Source organism: Sardina pilchardus, chromosome 14, assembly GCF_963854185.1.
Source record: "Sardina pilchardus chromosome 14, fSarPil1.1, whole genome shotgun sequence".
In the NCBI taxonomy this organism is placed as follows: domain Eukaryota; kingdom Metazoa; phylum Chordata; class Actinopteri; order Clupeiformes; family Clupeidae; genus Sardina; species Sardina pilchardus.
The window spans coordinates 3,093,382-3,118,381 of NC_085007.1; the positions used below are offsets into that span (position 1 = coordinate 3,093,382).

A 25,000-nucleotide genomic window follows, 5' to 3' on the forward strand; every position below is an offset into this window, starting at 1 on the left:
GTGCTGACTGTTCCATAATTGAATATCCTCGCAGGCTGAAGCTCCACAGAGGGTGAATAAATGTTTGATCTTGAAAATGGAGATTAGCTTAGTGCAGGTGAACTCTCATGACTAAATGCATCTCTAAGACAAATGCTCTCTAGCCTGCTCTCCAGCTTTCAAGTGTTTCCTTTTACACAAACTCGGCCGTTCACGTTGTCCATACAAATGATCTATCAAGAGCTCCCTTTTCGTACACCTAGAGATTGAGGATTTTCCCATCACCCCTCAACTCTCATTTCCCTCTAATGTCCAACTCTCACTTAATCCAGCGTCTATCATTTCCTCCATGTCTCTAATGGCGTACTGAAATTGAAATGAGAAAGGAGCTGCACCGGCATGGCCGTAACGTCCACAGTGTTACCAACGCAAGACCCTTTTATTCACTCTCTGGCCCTCTGTAGCCTGGGAAGGACACCTGCACACCATGATCTGTTAGTCTAACACTGCTGTCACACATGATTAGGGTTAGTTCATCTGTTCATTTAACATTGTTATGGAATTAGGGTTAGTTAATCTGTTAGTCTAACGCTGCTGTGGGATTAGGGTTAGTTAATCTGTTAATCTAAATCTAACATTGTTATGGGATTAGGGTTAATTAATCTGCTAATCTAACACTGCTGTCACATGGGATTAGGGTTAGTTAATCTGTTAGTCTAACGCTGCTGTGGGATTAGGGTTAGTTAATCTGTTAATCTAAATCTAACATTGTTATGGGATTAGGGTTAATTAATCTGTTAATCTAACACTGCTGTCACATGGGATTAGGGTTAGTTAATCTGTTAGTCTAACGCTGCTGTGGGATTAGGGTTAGTTAATCTCTTTGTAAATCGGGAATTCAACCCGTTTCTGTCTGTTCCAGTTGAATCTGCGTGATATCGAGTCAACATTGCAGTGTCTGCCCAGCTGAAGTCTAACCTGGGTCCAACTCTCCTTACTAATACTAATGCTGTGTGTGTATGTGTGTGTGTGTGTGTGTGTGTGTGTGTCCCTCTGCAGCCAGCCAACGACGAGATGTGTGACGTGTGTGAGGTGTGGACAGCGGACGACCTGTTCCCGTGCCGGACATGCACGCGTGTGTTCCATGACGGCTGTGTGTGTGAGCTGGGCTACCTGCGCGCTGAAGCCCTGCAGGCCATGAGGGACACGGCGCACACCACAGCTGGATGGAGCTGCTACTACTGCGTATGGAACACCACATTATATTACATTATATTACATTACAAGATATTACATTACATTACCGGTACATTACCACTGTGTATGCTACTCCACATTACATTACTGTACATTATATTACATTACAAGATATTACATTACATTACCGGTACATTACTACTGTGTATGCTACTCCACATTACATTACTGTACATTATATTACATTACAAGATATCACATTACATTATATTATATTACATTACAAGGTATTACATTACATTACTACTGCGTATGCTACACCACATTACATTACAAGATATTACATTACATTATATTACATTACATTACATTATGTTACATAACAAGACATTGCATTACACTACATTACAATTATTACTGCATATGTTGCATTACATTTGAGAGCTGCTACTACTGCATATGTGGTTCTTTGCAAAGCTTGGCTTGGCTTTATTACCTTGCCTTCTTAAGCAACTCAGAATAGTTCAAAGCCTGGCTTTACCCAAAAGCACTTAGAGGAACTCAGAAGAGTTCTTTTACCCTGAAATAATCATCACCTCTTTCCTAGTTACTGTTTACATGTCAAATAATCACAAAGTTGTTTATGTTCCCTTAAAGGTTGTTTATGTTCCCTTAAAGGTTGTTTATGTTCCCTTAAAGATTGTTTATGTTCCCTTAAGGGCTAAGTCCTCTGAGTGTCTGTCTAAGCGCACACTGCCACGTAAACAGCCTAGATCATCATAAACAGCCTAGATCTGTCCACATAAACAGCCTAGATCTGTCCACATAAACAGCCTAGATCTGTCCACATAAACAGATTAGATTTGTCCACATAAACAAACTAGATCATCATAAACAAACTAGATCAGCCATCATAAACGGACTAGATCTGCCAGTAGGAGCAAAGACTTGCTCATAGCGAGCAGACATGTGGTTTCCTGTTTAGCTTCTCTCCAGTGGCAGCTGCCAGTGCCTGCAGTAATGAGCAGATGTGCAAGTTCAGCGTGCTCAAAGAAATTCCTCTTTGATATTCATATGTCGAGTCATTGACGAGAAACTGTGTATATTGATACAGTAATACTGAATATCAACGCTGGAACAATGCAGAGTTCAGATCCATCTCTTCTGTCTCCTGTACTCATATGCCATCCAGTATAGTGCCATCTCCCTACACCCACGCCAGTAGGCCTACTCTTACTCATATGCCATCCGGTATAGTGCCATCTCCCTTACCATGGCTTAGAATAGGCTACAGTGGTTTACCATGGCTTAGAATAGGCTACGCTACCCTGCTGACAAAAACCAGCCTGACCAGCTTATGGTGGTCTGCTGGTTGACCAGCTTGTTAACCAGCCTGTTTGACCACCCTATGATGGTTGACCAGCTGGACCCGCAAAACCCTTTCGAAAACAATACCTTCAGCTGGTTTACCCAGTTTACGATGGTCATTCAGCTGGTTTTGCTTGTCGTCCCTGCTGAAAAAAACAGCAAGAAACCAGCTTAGGCTGGTAGTTGGTTTTAGCTGGTTTTAGCTGGTCTTTGCCCAATACACAGTTATTATTGCTGGTCTTTGCTGGTGTAGCTGGTTAGGCCACCAGCTAGACATGCTGGCGTGACCATCTGAGGAAGCTGGTCGTGCTGGTGTGACCAGCCTGTCGTTTGGGATACAACTGGTTTAAGATGGTCATGCTGGTGACCAGCCTGTCAAGCTTGACAAAGATGGTCAAGCTGGTTTTCTAGAATAACCAACATAAGCTGGCGTGGCCAGTAAAAACCAGCAATGTAGACCAGCAACACCAACTAAAGTGACCAGCTTAAGGTGGTACGACAATCAAAACCAGCTGAATTACCATCATAAGCTGGGTAAACCAGCTGAAGGTGTGTTTTCGCGAGAGTTTTGCTGGTCTAGCTGGTTAACCATCAAAGGGTGGTCAAATAAGCTGGTTAACAAGCTGGTCAACCAGCAAACCACCTTTAGCTGGTCAGGCTGTTTTTTTCAGCAGGGGTACCACCTCAAATTTGTCATTGTAGTTGATGTTGCTGGTCCATATTGCTGGTTTTTACTGGTAATGCCAGCTTATGTTGGTCATTCTAGCAAACCAGCATGACCATCTTGCACTTGCAATGTCAAGCTTCACAGGCTGGTCACCAGCATGACCATCTTAAACCAGCTGTATCCCACATTACAGGCTGGTCATACCAGCATGACCATCTTAAACCAGCTGTATCCCACATTACAGGCTGGTCATACCAGCATGACCATCTTAAACCAGCTGTATCCCACATGACAGGCTGGTCATACCAGCATTACCATCTTAAACCAGCTGTATCCCACATGACAGGCTGGTCATACCAGCATGACCATCTTAAACCAGCTGTATCCCACATGACAGGCTGGTCATATCAGCATGACCATCTTAAACCAGCTGTATCCCACATGACAGGCTGGTCATACCAGCATAACCATCTTAAACCAGCTGTATCCCACATGACAGGCTGGTCATACCAGCATGACCAGCTTCCTCAGATGGTCACGCCAGCATGTCCATCTTAAACCAGCTGTATCCCACATAACAGGCTGGTCATACCAGCATGACCAGCTTAAACCAGCTGTATCCCACATGACAGGCTGGTCATACCAGCATGACCATCTTAAACCAGCTGTATCCCACATGACAGGCTGGTCATACCAGCATGACCATCTTAAACCAGCTGTATCCCACATGACAGGCTGGTCATACCAGCATGACCATCTTAAACCAGCTGTATCCCACATGACAGGCTGGTCATATCAGCATGACCATCTTAAACCAGCTGTATCCCACATGACAGGCTGGTCATACCAGCATGACCATCTTAAACCAGCTGTATCCCACATGACAGGCTGGTCATATCAGCATGACCATCTTAAACCAGCTGTATCCCACACGACAGGCTGGTCATACCAGCATGACCAGCTTAAACCAGCTGTATCCCACATTACAGGCCGGTCACGCCAGCATGTCCAGCTGGTGGCCTAACCAGCTACACCAGCAAAGACCAGCTAAAACCAGCTAAAACCAGCTAAAACCAGCTACCAGCATGAGCTGGTTTCTTGCTGTTTTTTTCAGCAGGGCTTCCAGGTGAATGAAGAGACTCAGTGGAGATGTGGAATATAGTGAAGTGAGAGACTCAGTGGAGATGTGGAATATAGTGAAGTCTCCAGGTGAATGAAGAGACTCGGTGGAGATGTGACATATAGTGAAGTCTCCAGGTGAATGAAGAGACTCGGTGGAGATGTGGAATATAGTGAATGAAGAGACTCAGTGGAGATGTGGAATATAGTGAATGAAGAGACTCAGTGGAGATGTGACATATAGTGAAGTGAGAGACTCAGTGGAGATGTGGAATATAGTGAAGTGAGAGACTCAGTGGAGATGTGGAATATAGTGAAGTGAGAGACTCAGTGGAGATGTGAAATCTAGTGAAGTGAGAGACTCAGTTGAGATGTGGAATATAGTGAAGTCTCCAGTGTGTACGCGGGGTTAATGAAGAGACTCAGTGGAGATGTGGAATATAGTGAAGTGAGAGACTCAGTGGAGATGTGGAATATAGTGAAGTGAGAGACTCAGTGGAGATGTGAAATCTAGTGAAGTGAGAGACTCAGTGGAGATGTGGAATATAGTGAAGTGAGAGACTCAGTGGAGATGTGGAATATAGTGAAGTCTCCAGTGTGTACGCGGGGTTAATGAAGAGACTCAGTGGAGATGTGGAATATAGTGAAGTGAGAGACTCAGTGGAGATGTGGAATCTAGTGAAGTGAGAGACTCAGTGGAGATGTGGAATCTAGTGAAGTGAGAGACTCAGTGGAGATGTGGAATCTAGTGAAGTGAGAGACTCAGTGGAGATGTGGAATATAGTGAAGTGAGAGACTCAGTGGAGATGTGAAATCTAGTGAAGTGAGAGACTCAGTGGATATGTGAAATCTAGTGAAGTGAGAGACTCAGTGGATATGTGAAATCTAGTGAAGTCTCCACTGCTGACGCAGCACTCTGGGAAAGGCTACCCCATCAATAAGCGCGTTAAGATTGTCACATTTAGTGTGTCAGTTACCACAGTGCACCAAGCCTCCTCAAGTGTGTATGTGAGTGTGTGTGTGTGTGTGTGTGTGTGTGTGTGTGTGTGTGTGAAAGAGAGTGAGAGAGGAAGAGAGAGAGAGAGAGAGTGTGTGTGTGTGTGTGTGTGTGTGTGTGTGTGTGAAAGAGAGTGAGAGAGAGTGTGTGTGTGTGTGTGTATGTGAGTGTGTGATTGTGTGTGTGTGTGTGTGTGTGTGTGTGTGTGTGTGTGTGTGTGTGTGTGTGTGTGTTTGTGAGAGGATGCAGGAGGGCCTGAGACGCAGTAGAGAGCTTATCTCCCTCTCACACACTCTGTATTTTCAAGTCATTTGTTTGGAGGTGGAGAGAGCTGAAGAGGTTTATGTGGCAGTCTGAGCAAAGGCGCGCCCACACACACACACACACACACACACACACACACACACACACACACACACACATGCCTGTGTCATCCATTCCTAACAGCCCTCTGCAGGGCTAATGTTGAGCTCCTGGTGTTCTGGCAGCTCAGTGGTGATGGATTCAGATGTCAACTGAAGAAATGCAGACAGCGCATAACCTTATACATTATACAGTATATGATTTATTATATTATACATACCTAACATACTGCGTATAACCTTATACATTATACACTATATGATATATTATATTATACATACCTAACATACTGCGTATAACCTTATACATTATACAGTATATGATTTATTATACATACCTAACATACTGCGTATAACCTTATACATTATACACTATATGATATATTATATTATACATACCTAACATACTGCGTATAACCTTATACATTATACAGTATATGATTTATTATATTACACATATACCATATATATATATACACCTAACATCCTGTATATAACCTCATACATTATACAGTATATGATTTATTATATTACACATACATATATATTATATTATACATACCTAACATAATATATAATAGTATATAACCTACCTATTGTACTATATGTACCTACATACAATAGTTCAAATGAACAGTGAACAGGTTTAAAATATTGGTAAGACTGCACTATGAAAATAGCAATAATAAACAATAATGGTTGAATCTGACCCAGCGTTTATGACTGGACCACTGAGGAGGAGAGGGTTGAATTGACCCAGCGTTTATGACTGGACCACTGAGGAGAGGGTTGAATTGACCCAGCGTTTATGACTGGACCACTGACGAAAAGAGTGTTGAATCTGACCCAGCGTTTATGACTGGACCACTGAGGAGGAGAGGGTTGAATCTGACCCAGCGTTTATGGCTGGACCACTGAGGAGAGGGTTGAATTGACCCAGCGTTTATGACTGGACCACTGAGGAGGAGAGGGTTGAATCTGACCCAGCGTTTATGGCTGGTCAACGCAACAGGCACTCGTCAGAAAACTGCGGTGGGCGGTTGAGGATGGACATTTGGATCATAGAATTGAGATGACAGGGAACAGATCCAGTGTCCTATGAGCCAAAGTAAAAGATTTTAATTTGATCCTGGCCGCTGTAGGGAGCCATAGGGAGCCATAGGCCGCTGTAGGGAGTCAGTGGAGAGTAACTAGAAGAGGAGCTCCATATGTCCTCTATAGGGAGCAGTGGAGAGTAACTAGAGGAAGAGCTCCATATGTCCTCTATAGGGAGCAGTGGAGAGTAACTAGAGGAAGAGCTCCATATGTCCTCTATAGGGAGCAGTGGAGAGTAACTAGAGGAAGAGCTCCATATGTCCTCTATAGGGAGCAGTGGAGAGTAACTAGAGGAAGAGCTCCATATGTCCTCTATAGGGAGCAGTGGAGAGTAACTAGAGGAAGAGCTCCATATGTCCTCTATAGGGAGCCAGTGGAGAGGAAGAGCTCCATATGTCCTCTATAGGGAGCAGTGGAGACTAGCTAGAGGAAGAGCTCCATATGTCCTCTATAGGGAGCCAGTGGAGAGGAAGAGCTCCATATGTCCTCTATAGGGAGCCAGTGGAGAGGAAGAGCTCCATATGTCCTCTATAGGGAGCAGTGGAGACTAGCTAGAGGAAGAGCTCCATATGTCCTCTATAGGGAGCCAGTGGAGAGGAAGAGCTCCATATGTCCTCTATAGGGAGCCAGTGGAGAGGAAGAGCTCCATATGTCCTCTATAGGGAGCAGTGGAGACTAGCTAGAGGAAGAGCTCCATATGTCCTCTATAGGGAGCCAGTGGAGAGGAAGAGCTCCATATGTCCTCTATAGGGAGCAGTGGAGACTAGCTAGAGGAAGAGCTCCATATGTCCTCTATAGGGGGCAGTGGAGAGTAACTAGACTAGAGGAAGAGCTCCATATGTCCTCTATAGGGGGCAGTGGAGAGTAACTAGGAGAGGAGTTCCATATGTCCTCTATAGGGAGCAGTGGAGAGTAACCAGAAGAGGAGCTCCATATGTCCTCTGGCTGATTGAAGACCAGACATGCTGCAGCATTCTGAGTCAGTTGTAATGATCTTACTACACAAGCAGTTGTGCCAGCTAACGATGCATTACATTAGTCCAGTTGGGAGATAACCGTGGCCTGTACAAGACGTTGTGTGGAATCTTGTGCCAGATAAGGCCTGATTCTAATGTTGTACAGGAAAAATCTAGTATATAGATATAGTATCTACATATGCAGTACCCTGTCCTGTCCTATTCACCTCCTATATGCATGCAGTATATAGATATAGTATCTACATATGCAGTATCCTGTCCTGTCCTATTCACCTCTTATATGCAAGCAGTATACTGTAGATATAGTACATACATATACAGTATCCTGTCTATTGGTATATACCCTATTCACCTACAACCCAACATACAGTATCGGTATACCTTATTCACCTACAACCCAACATACAGTATCGGTATACCTTATTCACCTACAACCCAACATACAGTATCGGTATACCTTATTCACCTACAACCCAACATACAGTATCTGTATACCCTATTCACCTATAACCCAACATACAGTATCTGTATACCTTATTCACCTACAACCCAGCATACAGTATATACACTACAGTATTCACATACAACCCAACATGCATTATATACCCTTTTCACATACAACCCAACATGCATTATATACCCTTTTCACATACAACCCAACATGCATTATATACCCTTTTCACCTACAACCCAACATGCATTATATACCCTTTTCACCTACAACCCAACATGCATTATATACCCTTTTCACCTACAGTACAACCCAACATGCATTATATACCCTTTTCACCTACAGTACAACCCAACATGCATTATATACCCTTTTCACCTACAGTACAACCCAACATGCATTATATACCCTTTTCACCTACAACAAAAAAATACAGTATATACACTACAGTATTCACATACAACCCAACATGCATTATATACCCTTTTCACCTACAACCCAACATGCATTATATACCCTTTTCACCTACAACCCAACATGCATTATATACCCTTTTCACATACAACCCAACATGCATTATATACCCTTTTCACATACTGTACAACCCAACATGCATTATATACCCTTTTCACCTAGAAACCCAACATACAGTATATACTGTACATGTGTGTGTGTGTATGTGTGAGTGTTGGTGTGTAATCACTCATAATACAAGATACGCACTACCGAACACACTCTGTGTGTGTGTGTGTGTGTGTGTGTGTATGTGAATATGTGTGTTTTGATCTCTCATAAGATGAGAGGTGGACTAATGAAACACACTTCGTGTGTGTGTGTGTGCGTGTGAGATCTCTGGTAATAAGAGACACTGACTGCTGAAACACACACTCTTGTGTGTGTGTGTGTGTGTGTGTGTGTGTGTGTGTGTGTGTGTGTGTGTGTGTAAGATCTCATGATAAGAGACACTGACAGCTGAAACACACACTCTTTGTGTGTGTGTGTGTGTGTGAGATCTCTGGTAATAAGAGACACTGTCTCCTGAAACACTCACTCTTGGAGCACCAGCTAAGCAGCAGCTTGGGCCATCTGCGTGAACACTCCACTGTGGAATCGTTTTTGTGTGTGTGTGTGTGTGTGTGAGAGAGAGAGAGAGAGAGGGGAGAGAGAGAGAGAGCACTCCACCGTGGAATCGTTTTTGTCTTTCGATGAAGCGGCGGTGAAATAAAGGCCTTTAGTCAGAGTCACGATGATTAAACATTAATTGAAGTAAAAAGCGAGCGCGTTGGCTGAGCAGGTTGTGCTCCAGACACATCTGTGTGTGTGTGTGTGTGTGTGTGTGTCTGTGTGTGTGTGTGTGTGTGTGTGTGTGTGTGTGTGTTTGTGTGTCTGTGTGTCTGTGTGTGTGTGTGTTTGTGTCTGTGTGTATGTGTGTGTGTGTGTGTGTGTGTGTGTGTGTGTGTGTATGTAATTACGGGGCTCATCAGCTGAAGTGCACTCTGGGTAATTATTATGACGGTGTCAAATAAGGCTCTGTGTGATCGTGCGGCGTGACAAAGCTACTGGATGGGGGGGGATCTGAGGGGGGGTGGGAGGGGGCAGGTAGTTATCTCCAATGGAGACATAGAGGCAGCAACTCACCCAGATCATCATCTCCACCCAGACTGATGACTGAACCACGTGTTGTGAGTATGTGTGTGTGTATGTGTGTGGGTGGGTGTGTGTGTGTGTGCGTATGGGTATTTTTGTATGTGTCTGTTGTGAGTATGTGAGTATACTGTATGTGCCTTTATGGGTGGATGATGTGTGTGTGGGTGTGTGTGTGGGTGTGCGTGTTTGCGTTCATGTGTTTGTGTGTGTGTGTGTGTGTGTGTGACAACCGAGAGACACGCGACGCGCGATGCGATTAGAGCAAATGCGAAGAGAGATAAACTGACGAGGAAGGACAGAACGCCTGAGCACCGTCACTACCCACAATTCCTCAGCCACGCCGTGGTTGATGCCTTCATAATTGATGCCCCCCCCCCCACTGCCCACGCCGTGATTGGTGCCTTCATAATTGATGCCCCCCCCCCCCCCCCCCCCCCCACTGCCCACTCCGACTAACGACCGACAGCAAAGACAGTGGACAGCAGCTATTCCTACTGATCCAGCTGTTCTGGAATATTGATCCAGCTGTTCTGGAATATTGATCCAGCTGTTCTGGAATATTGATCCAGCTGTTCTGGAATATTGATCCAGCTGTTCTGGAATAGTATTGGTGAAGCTGTTCTCTGTTAGGATCCCACTCCAGCTGTTCACCACATGTGCTCAGACTGTTCTTTCTACCCACTGTGCCCCAAACTGCCTCTCTAGCTGTTCTGCACATTACATTACATTACACTACATTTGGCTGACGCTTTTTAAACAAAGCAACTTACAACATGGTAAAAACATTTAAGCTTTTAAGAGAAATTCTAACAACAAATTAAAAACCACAATAAGTGCATCAATGAGTGTAGTAAGTGCATCAATGAGTGCAATTGTCTGTAGTAGTGCTATGAGAGGAGATGTTCTCTGAAGAGCTGAGTCTTCAGAAGCGTTTTGAAGATGGCTAAGGATGTCCCTACTCTAGTAAAAACAGGTAGTGTGTTCCACCAATGAGGGACAACAGATGAGAAAAGTTTGGATTGGCCGGAGCGTGCTGGCGTAAGAGCTAGATGTCGCTCAGCTGAGGAGCGCAGCGGTCGTGTGGTAGCACATGCCTGTATGAGGGCATTCAGATAGGTGGGGGCAGAGCCGGAGAGTACTTTGTAGGCAAGCGTTAGAGTCTTGAATTTGATGCAGGCGGCCAACGCTAGCCAGTGTAGCTGGATGAGCAATGGAGTGACATGCGCCCTTCTGGGTTACTTGTAGACCAGGTGTGCCGTCAGGAGGGCATCACAGTACCAGGAGTTGGGTCAAGTACTGTAGGTACCGATTTTCCGTATGTTCTATAGTCTGCTCAGACTACCCACTCTGCCCCACCTGCCCCTCCAGCTGTTCAGCACATGTGTTCAGGCTGTTCTTTCTACCCACTCTGCCCCTCCAGCTGTTGTTCCCACGTCACCGCTGCTTCATCACCATTTCAGCTCTGGTGTTTACTACTCCAGCTGTTATGTCTAATGTTCCAGCTGTTCTTATCATAATAATACGCTTTATTCGGTTCTTAAGTCTGAATATCTCACATTATCAGGGAAGATATCTCATGTACTGTAGTCAGGGGAGATATGTCATGTAGTCAAGGGAGATATCGTGTAGTCAGGGGAGATATGTCATGTAGTCAAGGGAGATATCGTGTAGTCAGGGGAGATATCATGTAGTCAGGGGAGATATCATGTAGTCAGGGGAGATATCATGTAGTCAGGGGAGATATCATGTAGTCAGGGGAGATATCATGTAGTCAGGGGGGATATCATGTAGTCAGGGGAGATATCATGTAGTCAGGGGAGATATCATGTAGTCAGGGGAGATATATCATGTAGTCAGGGGAGATGTCATGTAGTCAGGGGCCCTTGCCCCCTTGCCCTTGCACTTGCCCCCACCCACCCCCTCATATCACCCTCATCAGCAGCACTTGCCCCCACCCACCCCCTCATATCACCCTCATCAGCAGCACTTGCCCCCTCATATCACCCTCATTAGCAGCACTTGCCCCCACCCACCCCTAATATCACCCTCATTAGCAGCACTTGCCCCCTCATATCACACTCATTAGCAGCACTTGCCCCCTCATATCACCCTCATCAGCAGCACTTGCCCCCACCCACCCCCTCATATCACCCTCATCAGCAGCACTTGCCCCCTCATATCACCCTCATTAGCAGCACTTGCCCCCACCCACCCCTAATATCACCCTCATTAGCAGCACTTGCCCCCTCATATCACCCTCATTAGCAGCACTTGCCCCCTCATATCACCCTCATCAGCAGCACTTGCCCCCACCCACCCCCTCATATCACCCTCATCAGCAGCACTTGCCCCCACCCACCCCTAATATCACCCTCATTAGCAGCACTTGCCCCCTCATATCACACTCATTAGCAGCACTTGCCCCCTCATATCACCCTCATCAGCAGCACTTGCCCCCACCCACCCCCTCATATCACCCTCATCAGCAGCACTTGCCCCCTCATATCACACTCATCAGCAGCACTTGCCCCCACCCACCCCCTCATATCACCCTCATCAGCAGCACTTGCCCCCTCATATCACCCTCATCAGCAGCACTTGCCCCCACCCACCCCTAATATCACCCTGATTAGCAGCACTTGCCCCCTCATATCACCCTCATCAGCAGCACTTGCCCCCTCATATCACCCTCATCAGCAGCACTTGCCCCCACCCACCCCCTCATATCACCCTCATCAGCAGCACTTGCCCCCACCCACCCCCTCATATCACCCTCACTAGCAGCATCAACCAAAGCAGCTTCTCCTGACCTCTAGTCTATTTTAAAGCACTTATGCTCTGCTTCAGTGCTGAATGTACCTCTGACTCTTGTGCCTCATCTTGTCTCCTCTCCCTCCCATGACAACGTGACGCTGACCCTGACCCTTCTCTTGTTCCCATGACAACGTGACCCTGACCCTGACTCTTCTCTTGTTTCCAGGACAACGCGACCCTGACCCTAACCCTGACCCTTATCTTGTTTCCAGGACAACGTGAACCTGCTCCTGACGGAGGAGGAGATGTACAGCCTGATGGAGACCTTTAAGCAGTGCAGGATCATCCCAGGTGTGTGTGTGTGTGTGTGTGTGCAGGATCATCCCAGGTGTGTGTGTGTGTGTGTGTGCAGGATCATCCCAGGTGTGTGTGTGTGTGTGTATGTATGTGTGTGCAGGATCATCAGGTGTGTGTGTGTGTGTGTGTGTGTGTGTGTGTGTGCAGGATCATCCCAGGTGTGTGTGTGTGTGTGTGTGTGTGTGTGTGTGTGTGCAGGATCATCCCAGGTGTGTGTGTGTGTGTGTGTGTGTGTGTGTGTGTGTGTGTGTGTGTATGTATGTGTGTGCAGGATCATCCCAGGTGTGTGTGTGTGTGTGTGTGTGTGTGTGTGTGTGTGTGTGTGCAGGATCATCCCAGGTGTGTGTGTGTGTGTGTGTGTGTGTGTGTGTGTGTGTGTGTGCAGGATCATCCCAGGTGTGTGTGTGTGCAGGATCATCCCAGGTGTGTGTGTGTGTGTGCAGGACCATCCCAGGTGTGTGTGTGTGTGTGTGTGCAGGATCAGGATCCCTCAGCTGCAGCAGAGGCTGGCCTCATCTACCTGTCCCATACCTACAGCAACATACTGTATGTAGCACTAGCAGCCAGAGGCCCCACCCTACAGCACAGATGCAGGGGGAATGAGTGATGATGCAGTATGTTCTAGTTAATGAGTGATGAGACAGTATGTTCTAGTGATGAGACAGTATGTTCTAGTTAATGAGTGATGAGACAGTATGTTCTAGTTAATGAGTGATGATGTATGTTCTAGTGATGATACAGTATGTTCTAGTTGGATGCAGGGGGAATGAGTGATGAGACAGTATGTTCTAGTTGGATGCAGGGGGAATGAGTGATGATAGAGTATGTTCTAGAGTGATGATGTATGTTCTAGTTGGATGCAGGGGGATTGAGTGATGAGACAGTATGTTCTAGTTGGATGCAGGGGGAATGAGTGATGATAGAGTATGTTCTAGTTGGATGCAGTGGCGTGTAGGCAAATGAACTAGGACATCTAATTTGACTCTATTTGACTATGCCTGTCAGGTTATAGTATACAGAGTGAAGTGTGTGTTGGCAAGGCCCTGCAGGCAGGCTACACTGTTCTGTTTGTGAACTGAAGTGTAATGTTTAACACTGCGTTTAACAAAGCGCCATGAGACATGTGTAATGTTTTGCCGTTCTATTAGTGAAATTAAATTGAAATTGAAATTTGTGGAGTGGATGTTGCTTCCACTATATAATAATCAATGAAACTGGCTACACCATACATGATAGCCGCGTGCACGTTTGAAAAAGAATAGGCCCGTCTATCTCTTCTAAAACCGTCTTCTGTCAATTAGAGTCATGTGTATATTGGCGCATATTGTAGTTTACACAAGTTAGTGATGCGTATACCAGTCAGGGGTAGTTTATATGTGTGTAGTTTATAGTTATGACGCGTATACCAGTCAGGGGTAGTTTATATGTGTGTGGTTTATAGTTATGACGTGTATACCAGTCAGGGGTAGTTTATATGTGTGTGGTTTATAGTTATGACGTGTATACCAATCAGGGGTAGTTTATATGTGTGTGGTTTATAGTTATGACGTGTATACCAGTCAGGGGTAGTTTATATGTGTGTAGTTTATAGTTATGACGTGTATACCAGTCAGGGGTAGTTTATATGTGTGTAGTTTATAGGTATGACGTGTATACCAGTCAGGGGTAGTTTATATGTGTGTAGCTTATAGTTATGACATGTATACCAGTCAGGGGTAGTTTATATGTGTGTGGTTTATAGTTATGACGTGTATACCAGTCAGGGGTAGTTTATATGTGTGTAGTTTATAGTTATGACGTGTATACCAGGGTGTAATGTGATTGGTTGTGTATACCAGGGTGTAATGTGATTGGTTGTGTATATCAGGGTGTAATGTGATTGGTTGTGTATACCAGGGTGTAATATGAGTGGTTGTGTATACCAGGGTGTAATGTGATTGGTTGTGTATACCAGGGTGTAATGTGATTGGTTGTGTATACCAGGGTGTAATGTCATTGGTGATGACTGTGTATACCAGGGTGTAATGTGATTGGTTGTGTATACCAGGGTGTAATGTGATTGGTTCTCCTGCAGAATCCTTCCTGGTGTCCGATGAGCTCCTGCAGTACCGGCACTTCGTCTCCAAGCAGCTGTTCGATAAGGACCTGACGGACGAGGAGGAGGAGGAGGCGCTGGCCCAGTTCACCGCCCTCGACCCGGAGAAGCACGGCCAGATCGAGTGGATCGACTTCCTGTACCACGAGTCTCTGTCCGTACTCAGGAAGTTCCGCACAGAGGTAACATGAACCACAGAGTCTACAGAATCCTCGTTATATGAACCACAGAGTCTACAGAACCCTCGTTAGATGAACCGCAGAGTCTACAGAACCCTCGTTAGATGAACCGCAGAGTCTACAGAACCCTCGTTACAGAACCCTCGTTAGATGAACCGCAGAGTGTACAGAACCCTCGTCAGATGAACCTCAGAGTCTACAGAACCCTCGTTAGATGAACCACAACCCTCGTTAGATGATGGTCATATAGTCCATACTGAACATATGCTGGTGATAGGTTTAAATTAGCGTTAATATAGCTTACGTATATACTGAACATATGCTGGTGATAGGTTTAAATTAGCGTTCATAAAGCTTACGTCTAAACTGAACATATGTTGGTGCCAAAGTGCAAGTTTTAGTTGTTTTGAAGAGTAACTCTGGAGTAAAACCAACTTAGAGTCTATTTAAAGTAGTCAACAAGTTCAAACTTTTGATTGAGAGGAAAATAATCAAAGCTAAGGGGGCAAGCTAGCATGTCAAAAAACACAATTTTACGCCACTGACGATGCTCTGAATATAATTCCACTCCTGTGGTGGTGTGGTGAGGGTCCTTACAGACAAAGCGAAATATGAAATAGCGTTTATTTTTTGACATGCTAACTTGCCCCCTTGGCTTTCTCTATAAGCCCACTCAGCGTTAATGCAAAATACGGATTTGCTCAAAACCAGTTACTTTTGCCCTTAATCAAAAGTTTGAACTGTTCTACTAGTTCAAACTACACAAAGAACAGAACAGAAGCTCTACTGATGCAACCAACCTGAGGGAGCTCACTTACTGAAAGGTCTCTGATCAGCTGCTGTAACACTAACTTGAACTACATCACCCAGAATTCCCTGGTGCGGTTGCTAACAGCCAAGGAGCGGGACCGGGCTCGCGCAGTGTTCCAGAGTCTGGACCAGGACAAAGGTGGCATCATCACGGAGGCCGAGGCGCTGCGGGCCCAGTCGTCCTGGTTCCAGAAGCTCAGTCAGGACCACGAGTCCCAGTCCTGTAATGTCAGGTGAGCAGTACCAGAGCTGGACCCAAAACACCAAACAGTCGACCGTCAATTTACGTGAGCTGCAGTCCACCTAGTCGAGCCTTGTATGTCACCAGTGTTATGCTTTCAATGTGTCAGGGCATCATTGAGTATGTTCACATGGACATTCATATTCCGAGTATTGTCCTTATTCAGAATAAGACCGTATGCGAATATGGCGTTTACATGAGTTCTTAATGTAATATTCCGTTCATATTTCCGTTTACATGTCACGCGGCATACTCTGAATGATAACGACTTTATCAAAATTCTAAACATTCCTTCCCTGAATGTTTCCATAGTAACCTTATCACTACCTAAGCTATGCTGCCACTTACTGTATGTCGCTACTATGCTGCCTACATGTGTTAAAATGTAGCCTACCTCTTCATTCCCAACATATTTTCTGAAACCCCACTTATAAATAACTTCGAAAACTTTGTTGGCAAAAGGTCGCAACAGAAGACATACCATGGGCCGTCAAACAGTTTGTTGTTTTTTGTCATAATGCTGTAGCCTCTAGCGACAAAAAATATTTTTTGCCTGGCGGGATGGTCTAGGGTCGCACCGTTAAGGCCAAGCCTGCGTTCGACACCAAGTCAGTCGGTCCAATCAGAATGCTCTATTTGTGTACGGAGTCCTTGAGCCGCCTTATCTCACCTTCGGATTCCGATATTGACGCCAGGGGGCTGGACCATGCGTCCTCGTTCGACGAATTGGGTGTGAGACCGTGTTGCAACAACCCTAGAGAACAACAATAGATGGGTGAGGCTACAAAGCGCGCTCGTTTGAATCGGCTTTGGAAGAGTTGGACTTTTCTTAGGCTTTTCTTTGAAGGTTGAGCAGAAAGAAGCACTCAAGTCATTCGTTTTGAAGAAGGATGTATTTGCCGTTTTGCTGACTATTGGTCAGAAGTGCTGGCCTATTACGTGCAGAGTACATTTCTGTATAGTTTGGCTTGCCAGGCTAGCTGTAGCCTGGTTGTAAACCAGACCCTGGAATCTTTCAGATTAAGAGCCACGAATAATGTAATGGCCCACTCGAGGGGAGGCGCCAAGCGTGCATTTGAAAATATCACTGCACGCAATTGTATAACAGCACGACCAATGTTTACTCTGACTGATTCCGGACTTTGACGCAATTGGATAACAGTACAACCAATGTTTACTCTGACTGATTCTGGACTTCGACGCAATTGGATAACGCTACGAACAATGTGTACTGAACGATGCACCGCTGTCGTCATCAGTTTAGCTCGCCCTTGGCCCGCCTACATCAGAAACACCGATTTGATTGTTACCCCCGATGGTTGGGGTAAATGTAACGTGCATCATTGCTCGTGGCCAGAGTATCTTGCAAATTCAAATTGTGTTCTCGCGAGATCTCTGGATTTCCAGGGTAATAATGCTGTGCTTAATACTGTGGACATACCTCAATATTGCAAATAAGATCGGAATACTTCACATACCCTACTTCGGTTATTGCTTATTGTGAATATGATCTCATTCGGGTTATGGCAACCGGGTTAATATCGGAATATTCATGTCCATGTAGACATACTCAATGTGTCCATCCATCCATCCATCCATCCATCAGGACTGTGTATCTACTGTATCTGTCTTTCTCCCCTCTCCCGTCCTCTGTCTGCTCTCTTGGATAAGCAGGTGTTAACTGCTGATGGAACTGAGCTCTGGTGAAGGCTGCTAATTGGTGGCTGGTGTGTGCCGCTGCTCATCATGAATTAGCTTTGAGTTCAGGTGCACTGAGGGGGCGGATGAGTCATTGTAGCTCAACTCAGCGTCTTGATGAGGGAGTTCAGAACTCAGCGTCTTGATGAGGGAGTTCAGAACTCAGCGTCTTGATGAGGGAGTTCAGAACTCAGCGTCTTGATGAGGGAGTTCAGAACTCAGCGTCTTGATGAGGGAGTTCAGCCTTCAATCATCCACAAGTAGAGGAGGAGGCTGCCCCCCCCCCCCCAGAGCTCTCCCTTTCAATCTCTCACTCTCTCTTTTGCTTCCTCTCCCTTTCAATCTCTCTCTCTTTTGCTCTCCCTTTCAATCTCTCACTCTCTCTTGCTTCTCTCCCTTTCAATCTCTATCTCTCTTTTGCTCTGTCTCGATCTCTCACTCTGTTTCTCTCACTATTTAGCTCTTCTTCTGTCTTCCTCTATTTCTGTCTCTCTGAAATAGACGTGTAGAGATGTTGCTCTTACTCTCTCTTGCTCTCTCTTCCTTTCTCTTGCTCTCTTTTGGGTGGTGTGTGTGTGTGTAGGGGGAGCGGGGTACCATTTCTCTCAGCTAAGGGTGGTGTGTGTGTGTGTAGGGGGAGGGGGTACCATTTCTCTTAGCTAAAAAAGTCACATCGGACAGCCTGGGAATCAAGCCAACTCCCCTCAGCAGAACTACAGAATCAAGAATCAACAATCCCCTGAGCAGAGCTACAGACCTCAGGTGCCACAGGCTAGAGATAAGGGTCTAGAGCTACTGCTAGATATAGGGTCTAGAGCTAGTGCTAGAGATAGGGTCTAGAGCTAGTGCTAGAGATAGGGTCTAGAGCTAGTGCTAGAGATAGGGTCTAGAGCTAGTAGTTTATATTGTCAACCGTCAATGGAAAGTTAATTGGCAACGGTAATGGTAGCTGTGTCAGTTAAACCTGTACAAACTTTGCATTGGGCGAAGTTCACAGATAAATCAATAACAAAAGTCTATCAAAACACAAGCAAATACCGGTACACATTGACATATGCATTTATGATGAATATGTTCAATAATTTGATATAAATGCCTGAGCAAATATACGATGACATTAACAAAACACTGGAGAAATCGTATTTAGCTTACATTAACATGCACTGCTTCTTTTCATTTTCCATTCCATTCCATCTCCCCCTTTTTTTTAATCACACAATTTCTAATTGTCCATACGCAAAGGATTGTGGGTTATTTCTTCACACCGAGGATCCATCCAAAATGGTCAGAAATTCTCAGAACGAAGGACTCAGTACTTGATAGAATTTTAAAGCATCCTTGACTTTGGAACGGTGCATGATTTGATGACGTAACATCCTTGAAAAAGTGGCTTTGAAGGACCCGTCCTTGACTTTGAGAAACAGCCACAGACTCCAGAAATGCAGCTTGTTCCTCTTCAGTAGAGTTCAGTAGAGTAGATCTCAAATCACAGACTCCAGAAATGCAGCTTGTTTCTCTTCAGTAGAGTTCAGTAGAGTAGATCTCAAATCACAGACTCTGTTCCTCTTCAGTAGAGTTCAGTAGAGTAGATCTCAAATCACAGACTCCAGAAATGCAGCTTGTTCCTCTTCAGTAGAGTTCAGTAGAGTAGATCTCAAATCACAGACTCCAGAAATGCAGCTTGTTTCTCTTCAGTAGAGTTCAGTAGAGTAGATCTCAAATCACAGACTCTGTTCCTCTTCAGTAGCGTTCAGTAGAGTAGATCTCAAATCACAGACTCCAGAAATGCAGCTTGTTCCTCTTCAGTAGAGTTCAGTAGAGTAGATCTCAAATCACAGACTCCAGAAATGCAGCTTGTTCCTCTTCAGTAGAGTAGATCTCAAATCACAGACTCCGGAAATGCAGCTTGTTTCTCTTCAGTAGAGTTCAGTAGAGTAGATCTCAAATCACAGACTCCAGAAATGCAGCTTGTTTCTCTTCAGTAGAGTTCAGTAGAGGAGATCTCAAATCACAGACTCTGTTCCTCTTCAGTAGCGTTCAGTAGAGGAGATCTCAAATCACAGACTCCAGAAATGCAGCTTGTTTCTCTTCAGTAGAGTTCAGTAGAGGAGATCTCAAATCACAGACTCTGTTCCTCTTCAGTAGAGTTCAGTAGAGTAGATCTCAAATCACAGACTCCAGAAATGCAGCTTGTTCCTCTTCAGTAGAGTTCAGTAGAGTAGATCTCAAATCACAGACTCCAGAAATGCAGCTTGTTCCTCTTCAGTAGAGTTGAGTATCTTGTTCCTCTTCAGTAGTGTTGAGTAGCTTGTTCCTCTTCAGTAGAGTTCAGTAGAGTAGATCTCAAATCACAGACTCCCTTCAGTTAACAAAGTAGAGCTCAAGAGTTCAGATCACTCAAAAGTTCAGATCACTCGTGCTGGGACTGATGGCGGTCCACTTCAGATAATAGAACAGCACTCAAGAGTTCCGCTGGCACATCCTGGTAACGGAGCTGATCTCCTCCACCCTCCGTACACACACACACACACACACACACACACACATCCTGGTGACGGAGCTGGTCTTCCTGTGCCAGAGCAGGCCAGATCTCCTCCACCCTCCGTACACACACACACACACACACACACACACACACACACACATCCTGGTGACGGAGCTGGTCTTCCTGTGCCAGAGCAGGCCAGATCTCCTCCACCCTCCGTAGGATCCATCAGCCAGATCTCCTCCACATGAGAGCAGGAGGGAGTGTAGTGTGTGTGTAGTGTGTGTGTGTACTGCAGCACGGCGCCAGGATTTTCATTTTGGGTGGGCCTGACCAAATATGGCTGGGCCAGGTAATGAGAAAACCTGTCGTGCGTTTTTACGCACAGAGGCATCTTACTGGCAGGAGTTTGGACGGCCTATCAAACACATCCGCCCCTTTATAATAGCGTAATCGTTCAGCGCGAATGATGCCAGACAAACCTGATATCAAGTAATCTGTGAACTATATGTCGCAGCTAAATGTTATGCGTTTGAATAACCTGGCGATGATTTGCACGCCTATATAAGCAAAGGCTACTTTACACATTCTGCCAATATAAGCAAAGGCTACTTTAGACATTCTGTCAGAAATTACCTGCCTATTTCTTCCTTGCGTCCCGTCTCTTTCGTTCTTCGTTATTAACCCTATGAGCCCGACGGACGCAAAGTGCGTCAAAAAACACACCCATTCTTCTTTGTTACATTGCTCCGCGATTATTAGTCACAGCCATATACTGCACGAACGAGCAGAACCGGGGCTTTCCAACGAGACTAAACACGATCAAGTATGGAAATAAAATAAAATCATGAAGTTAAATCAAAGTATATCATATTTACAGTCTATATTGCTCTGCGTTCACCCGCGCATCCAGAACTCTCGCTTGAATTACTCGCGGACCACGCATCGCACAGACATGACACGCATATCAAATGAAAGAGGAGAAGCAGAGCTTTCCATTGATACCAAATACATCGATCATTTTGTATTATAAAAACAGACGAAGTGACAAACAAATAATAATATATAGCTTCGGCTACCATTACTCTCAATTTGATTTACTCGTGAAACCAGAAATGTATGGCACGCATGTCAGATGAAAGAGGAGAGCTAGAGCTATCCACAGATACCATACAACATTCTAGACCATCAAACAGACGAAGTGACAGCAAAATAATAACTTCATTTAGCCACTTACCCCATGTTTTTGTGTGGCATAATAGCCTATATTCCTAATCCAACGTTATCATGTGTTTCTCTATGGCAAATCACGTTCACGTTCAGCAAAGGCTACTTTAGAAATTCTGTCAGAATTACCTGCCTATTTCTTCCTTGCGTCCCGTCTCTTTCGTTCTTCGTTATTAATGTTGGTTCATGCAGCATGAGCTCCATCTGAACAGTCTAGCATTTTTAATCTATTTCTGTAGTTTACAACTAAAGCCATAATGTTTTGTTTTTTAGATGGCTACTTTACATAACAATAGGAGAGGCTTATCTAATTTCAATTATTTTTTCTGTGTCCCAGTGTCATAAGAATTTGCGCAAAATAGCTATAAGCCCAACATTCCTCGACAAGAAAGACAGAAAGATTAATGAACATGGAGCCTATGCTTTTTATTGTTTCAAATCATGTCAAAGGCTATTTCGTGAATACTGTGTCATTAGCTACTGACAAGAACATTGCCATGACATTTCCAACAGGGTAGGCCTACTGATTTTCTTTTCGCTTAAAATGCAGACTGAACTCGACTCGGTTTACGGTCATGCTAAAAAAATATATAAGCCTATTAAACGAGGCTGAATGCATCAGCAAACCGCACTACAAAACTATTTCTCATTACAGTGACTCGTTGCTGATTCGTGTAAAGTATTAGACTGTTGTGCCATTCTATCTTAAAACGTAGGATACTGTTTAAACTAACTTTCCATTACTGAGCTACCAACGGCTACACTCAATGCTTGAGGGAAAGACTCATATTGACGCTTGCCTGTGATGATATTACAAGTCCTAAAATGATTCGTCCAAGCTGCACAAACAAACTTTATTGTAAATTAATTCATTTTTTGAAATTCTCCCATTAATATAAACCACAATTTTGATTATTTGCTGTTTTACATTGACTTATCGAAAAATAGATAGGCTAGATTTTTATTTTTTTTTTAAGTGAAAAAATTAGGGTGGGCCTGGGGAAAAGTGGGCGGGCCTAGGACCGTCAGGCCCACCCATAACGCCGTGCCTGGTGTACTGTAGGAGGGACTCCAGCAGATCCATCAGCCACTCTCTGCTAAAGAGCTCCCACGTCGGCTGATTCTAGCAGCAGCAGCAGCAGCAAACTCAATCATGTTGATTCATGAGCAGGACTCCAGCTTAAACAACCGCACAGTGAGAGATGGAGGAGAGGGAGAGAGAGAGACAGAGAGAGAGGATGGGAGAGAGAAAAAGAGTATGAGAGACAGAGAGGAAGGGCTGAGTGATAGATGAAGAGAGATAGAGAGGGAGAGAGAGAGGGAGAGAGGGAGAGGGAGGGAGAGCTGGTCTGAATATACAGTATGTGTGAGACAGAAGAAGACTATAGCTGAGGTGGGTGGGGGGTGTGTGTGTGTGTGTGTGTGTGTGTGTGTGTGTGTGTGTGTGTGTGTGTGTGTGTGTGTGTGTGTGTGTGTGTGTGTGTGTGTGTGTGTGTGTGTGTGTGTGTGTGTGTGTGTGTGTGTGTGTGTGTGTGTGTGTGTGACGGACTAGTCAGTGTGATTTAGGAGGCTGTGAAGATGTGCCTACACTCTCCCTCAGTCAGCAGCTTATGTGTGCATCAAGCCACTGATTGCACCTGAGTGTGTTTGTATAGTGTGTGTGTGTGTGTGTGTGTGTGTGTGTGTGTAGGGTGTGTGTTTGTGTGTGTGTGAATGTGTGCATCTGTATGCCATTTGAGTCCAGAGCTCTTCGACTCATATCATTATACGGTCTGCTACATGTGGCCTCTACTGTGCGTGTGCGTGCGTGCGCTCGTGTGTGTGTGTGTGTGTGTGCGTGTGTGTGCGTGTGCGTGTTTGTGCGTGTGTGTGTGTGTGTGTGTGTGTGCGTGTGTGTGTGTGTGTGCGTGTGTGTGTGTGTGTGTGCGTGTGTGTGCATGTGCATGTGTGCGTGTGCGTGTGCGTGTGTGTGTGCGTGTGTGTGTGTGTGTGTGTATGTGTGCGTGTGTGTGTGCGTGTGTGTGTGCGTGTGTGTGTGTGTGTGTGTGTGTGTGTGTGCGCGCGCTGAGTCTCACCTGCATTCCACCTCCATCTCCTCAGCTTCATGGGTTTGTGTTCCCCAGTATCCAGTATGGGGTAAGTCTCCTCTAAGTCTCATCTATCAGCATGCCCCCCCCCCCCCCTCCCCCTCCCCAACTGCCCCCCCAGTGCATTTAAAGCCCCAATACCCCCCCAGTGCATTAAAAGCCCTAATACACCCCCCCCCCCCCTCGTGCATTTAAAGCAGTGCATTTAAAGCCCCAATACCCCCCCAGTGCATTAAAAGCCCTAATACACTCCCCCCCCCCCCAGTGCATTTAAAGCCCCAATACCCCCCCAGTGCATCCAATGCCTCCATATCCAGCTATGACTATGTGTGACCAGGACGTCAATGATATCACCACACACACACACACACACATACACACACACGCACGCACACCTCGCACACACACACACACTCACACACAGCTCGCACACACACACACACACACACACACACACACACACACACACACACACACACACACACCTCACACACACACACACACACACACCTCACTGTCATGTCTTTCTCAGTTCCATGCATTGCCTGCTTATATGGGTGCAAATGCTGAGTGTGAGTGTGAGTGAGTGAATAATAGAAATGTGTGTGGCAAATGTGAGTGTGTGATAGAGATGTGTGAGTGATTGAAATGTGTGAGTGATAGAAATATCTGTGGTAAATGCTGGGGAAGGGGAGGGGGGGATTGTATAAAGTCTTATGTTTTGGTACTTATTTATATATTATATTTATTCTTTTAAAGGAAGAACCGATCGGGAGTAGCACCTTGAATTTCATTGTGTTCATACACTGTATCAATGCAAGGACAAATTAAGCTTCTATTCTATTCTATTCTCACACACACACACACACACACACACACACACACACACACACACACACACACACACACTCCACATCCTGCTCACACACACACACACACACACACACACACACACACACACACACACACACACACACACTCACACACTCCACATCCTGCTCACACACAGGGGGAAGGAGAAGGGAACACTTTACCTGGTTTGTTGCCTACAGAGAGTTTGTTGAAATTCCAGTCAGTCAGTTTTCAGCTGTTGTACAATTACTGAACATCACCATCATCAAACCCACTAAACACCTCAACACTGCACAGGGGCACCCCAATTCTCCCTCCCTCTCTCTCTATTTCTCTCTCTCTCACACTTACTCACT

At 45.2% G+C, this 25,000-nt stretch overlaps 1 protein-coding gene across 1 annotated transcript in view; it reads left to right on the forward strand.

Annotated features, from left to right (window-relative positions):
- phf24 (PHD finger protein 24) overlaps positions 1–25,000 on the forward strand; it is a 50,004-nt gene that overhangs the window by 23,878 nt on the left and 1,126 nt on the right. Inside the window, exons 3-6 of the mRNA XM_062554800.1 lie at positions 1,039–1,224; positions 12,886–12,964; positions 15,045–15,247; positions 16,115–16,287. Coding sequence (XP_062410784.1) covers positions 1,039–1,224; positions 12,886–12,964; positions 15,045–15,247; positions 16,115–16,287 — 641 coding nt within the window. The remainder of the gene's footprint in view (positions 1–1,038; positions 1,225–12,885; positions 12,965–15,044; positions 15,248–16,114; positions 16,288–25,000) is intronic.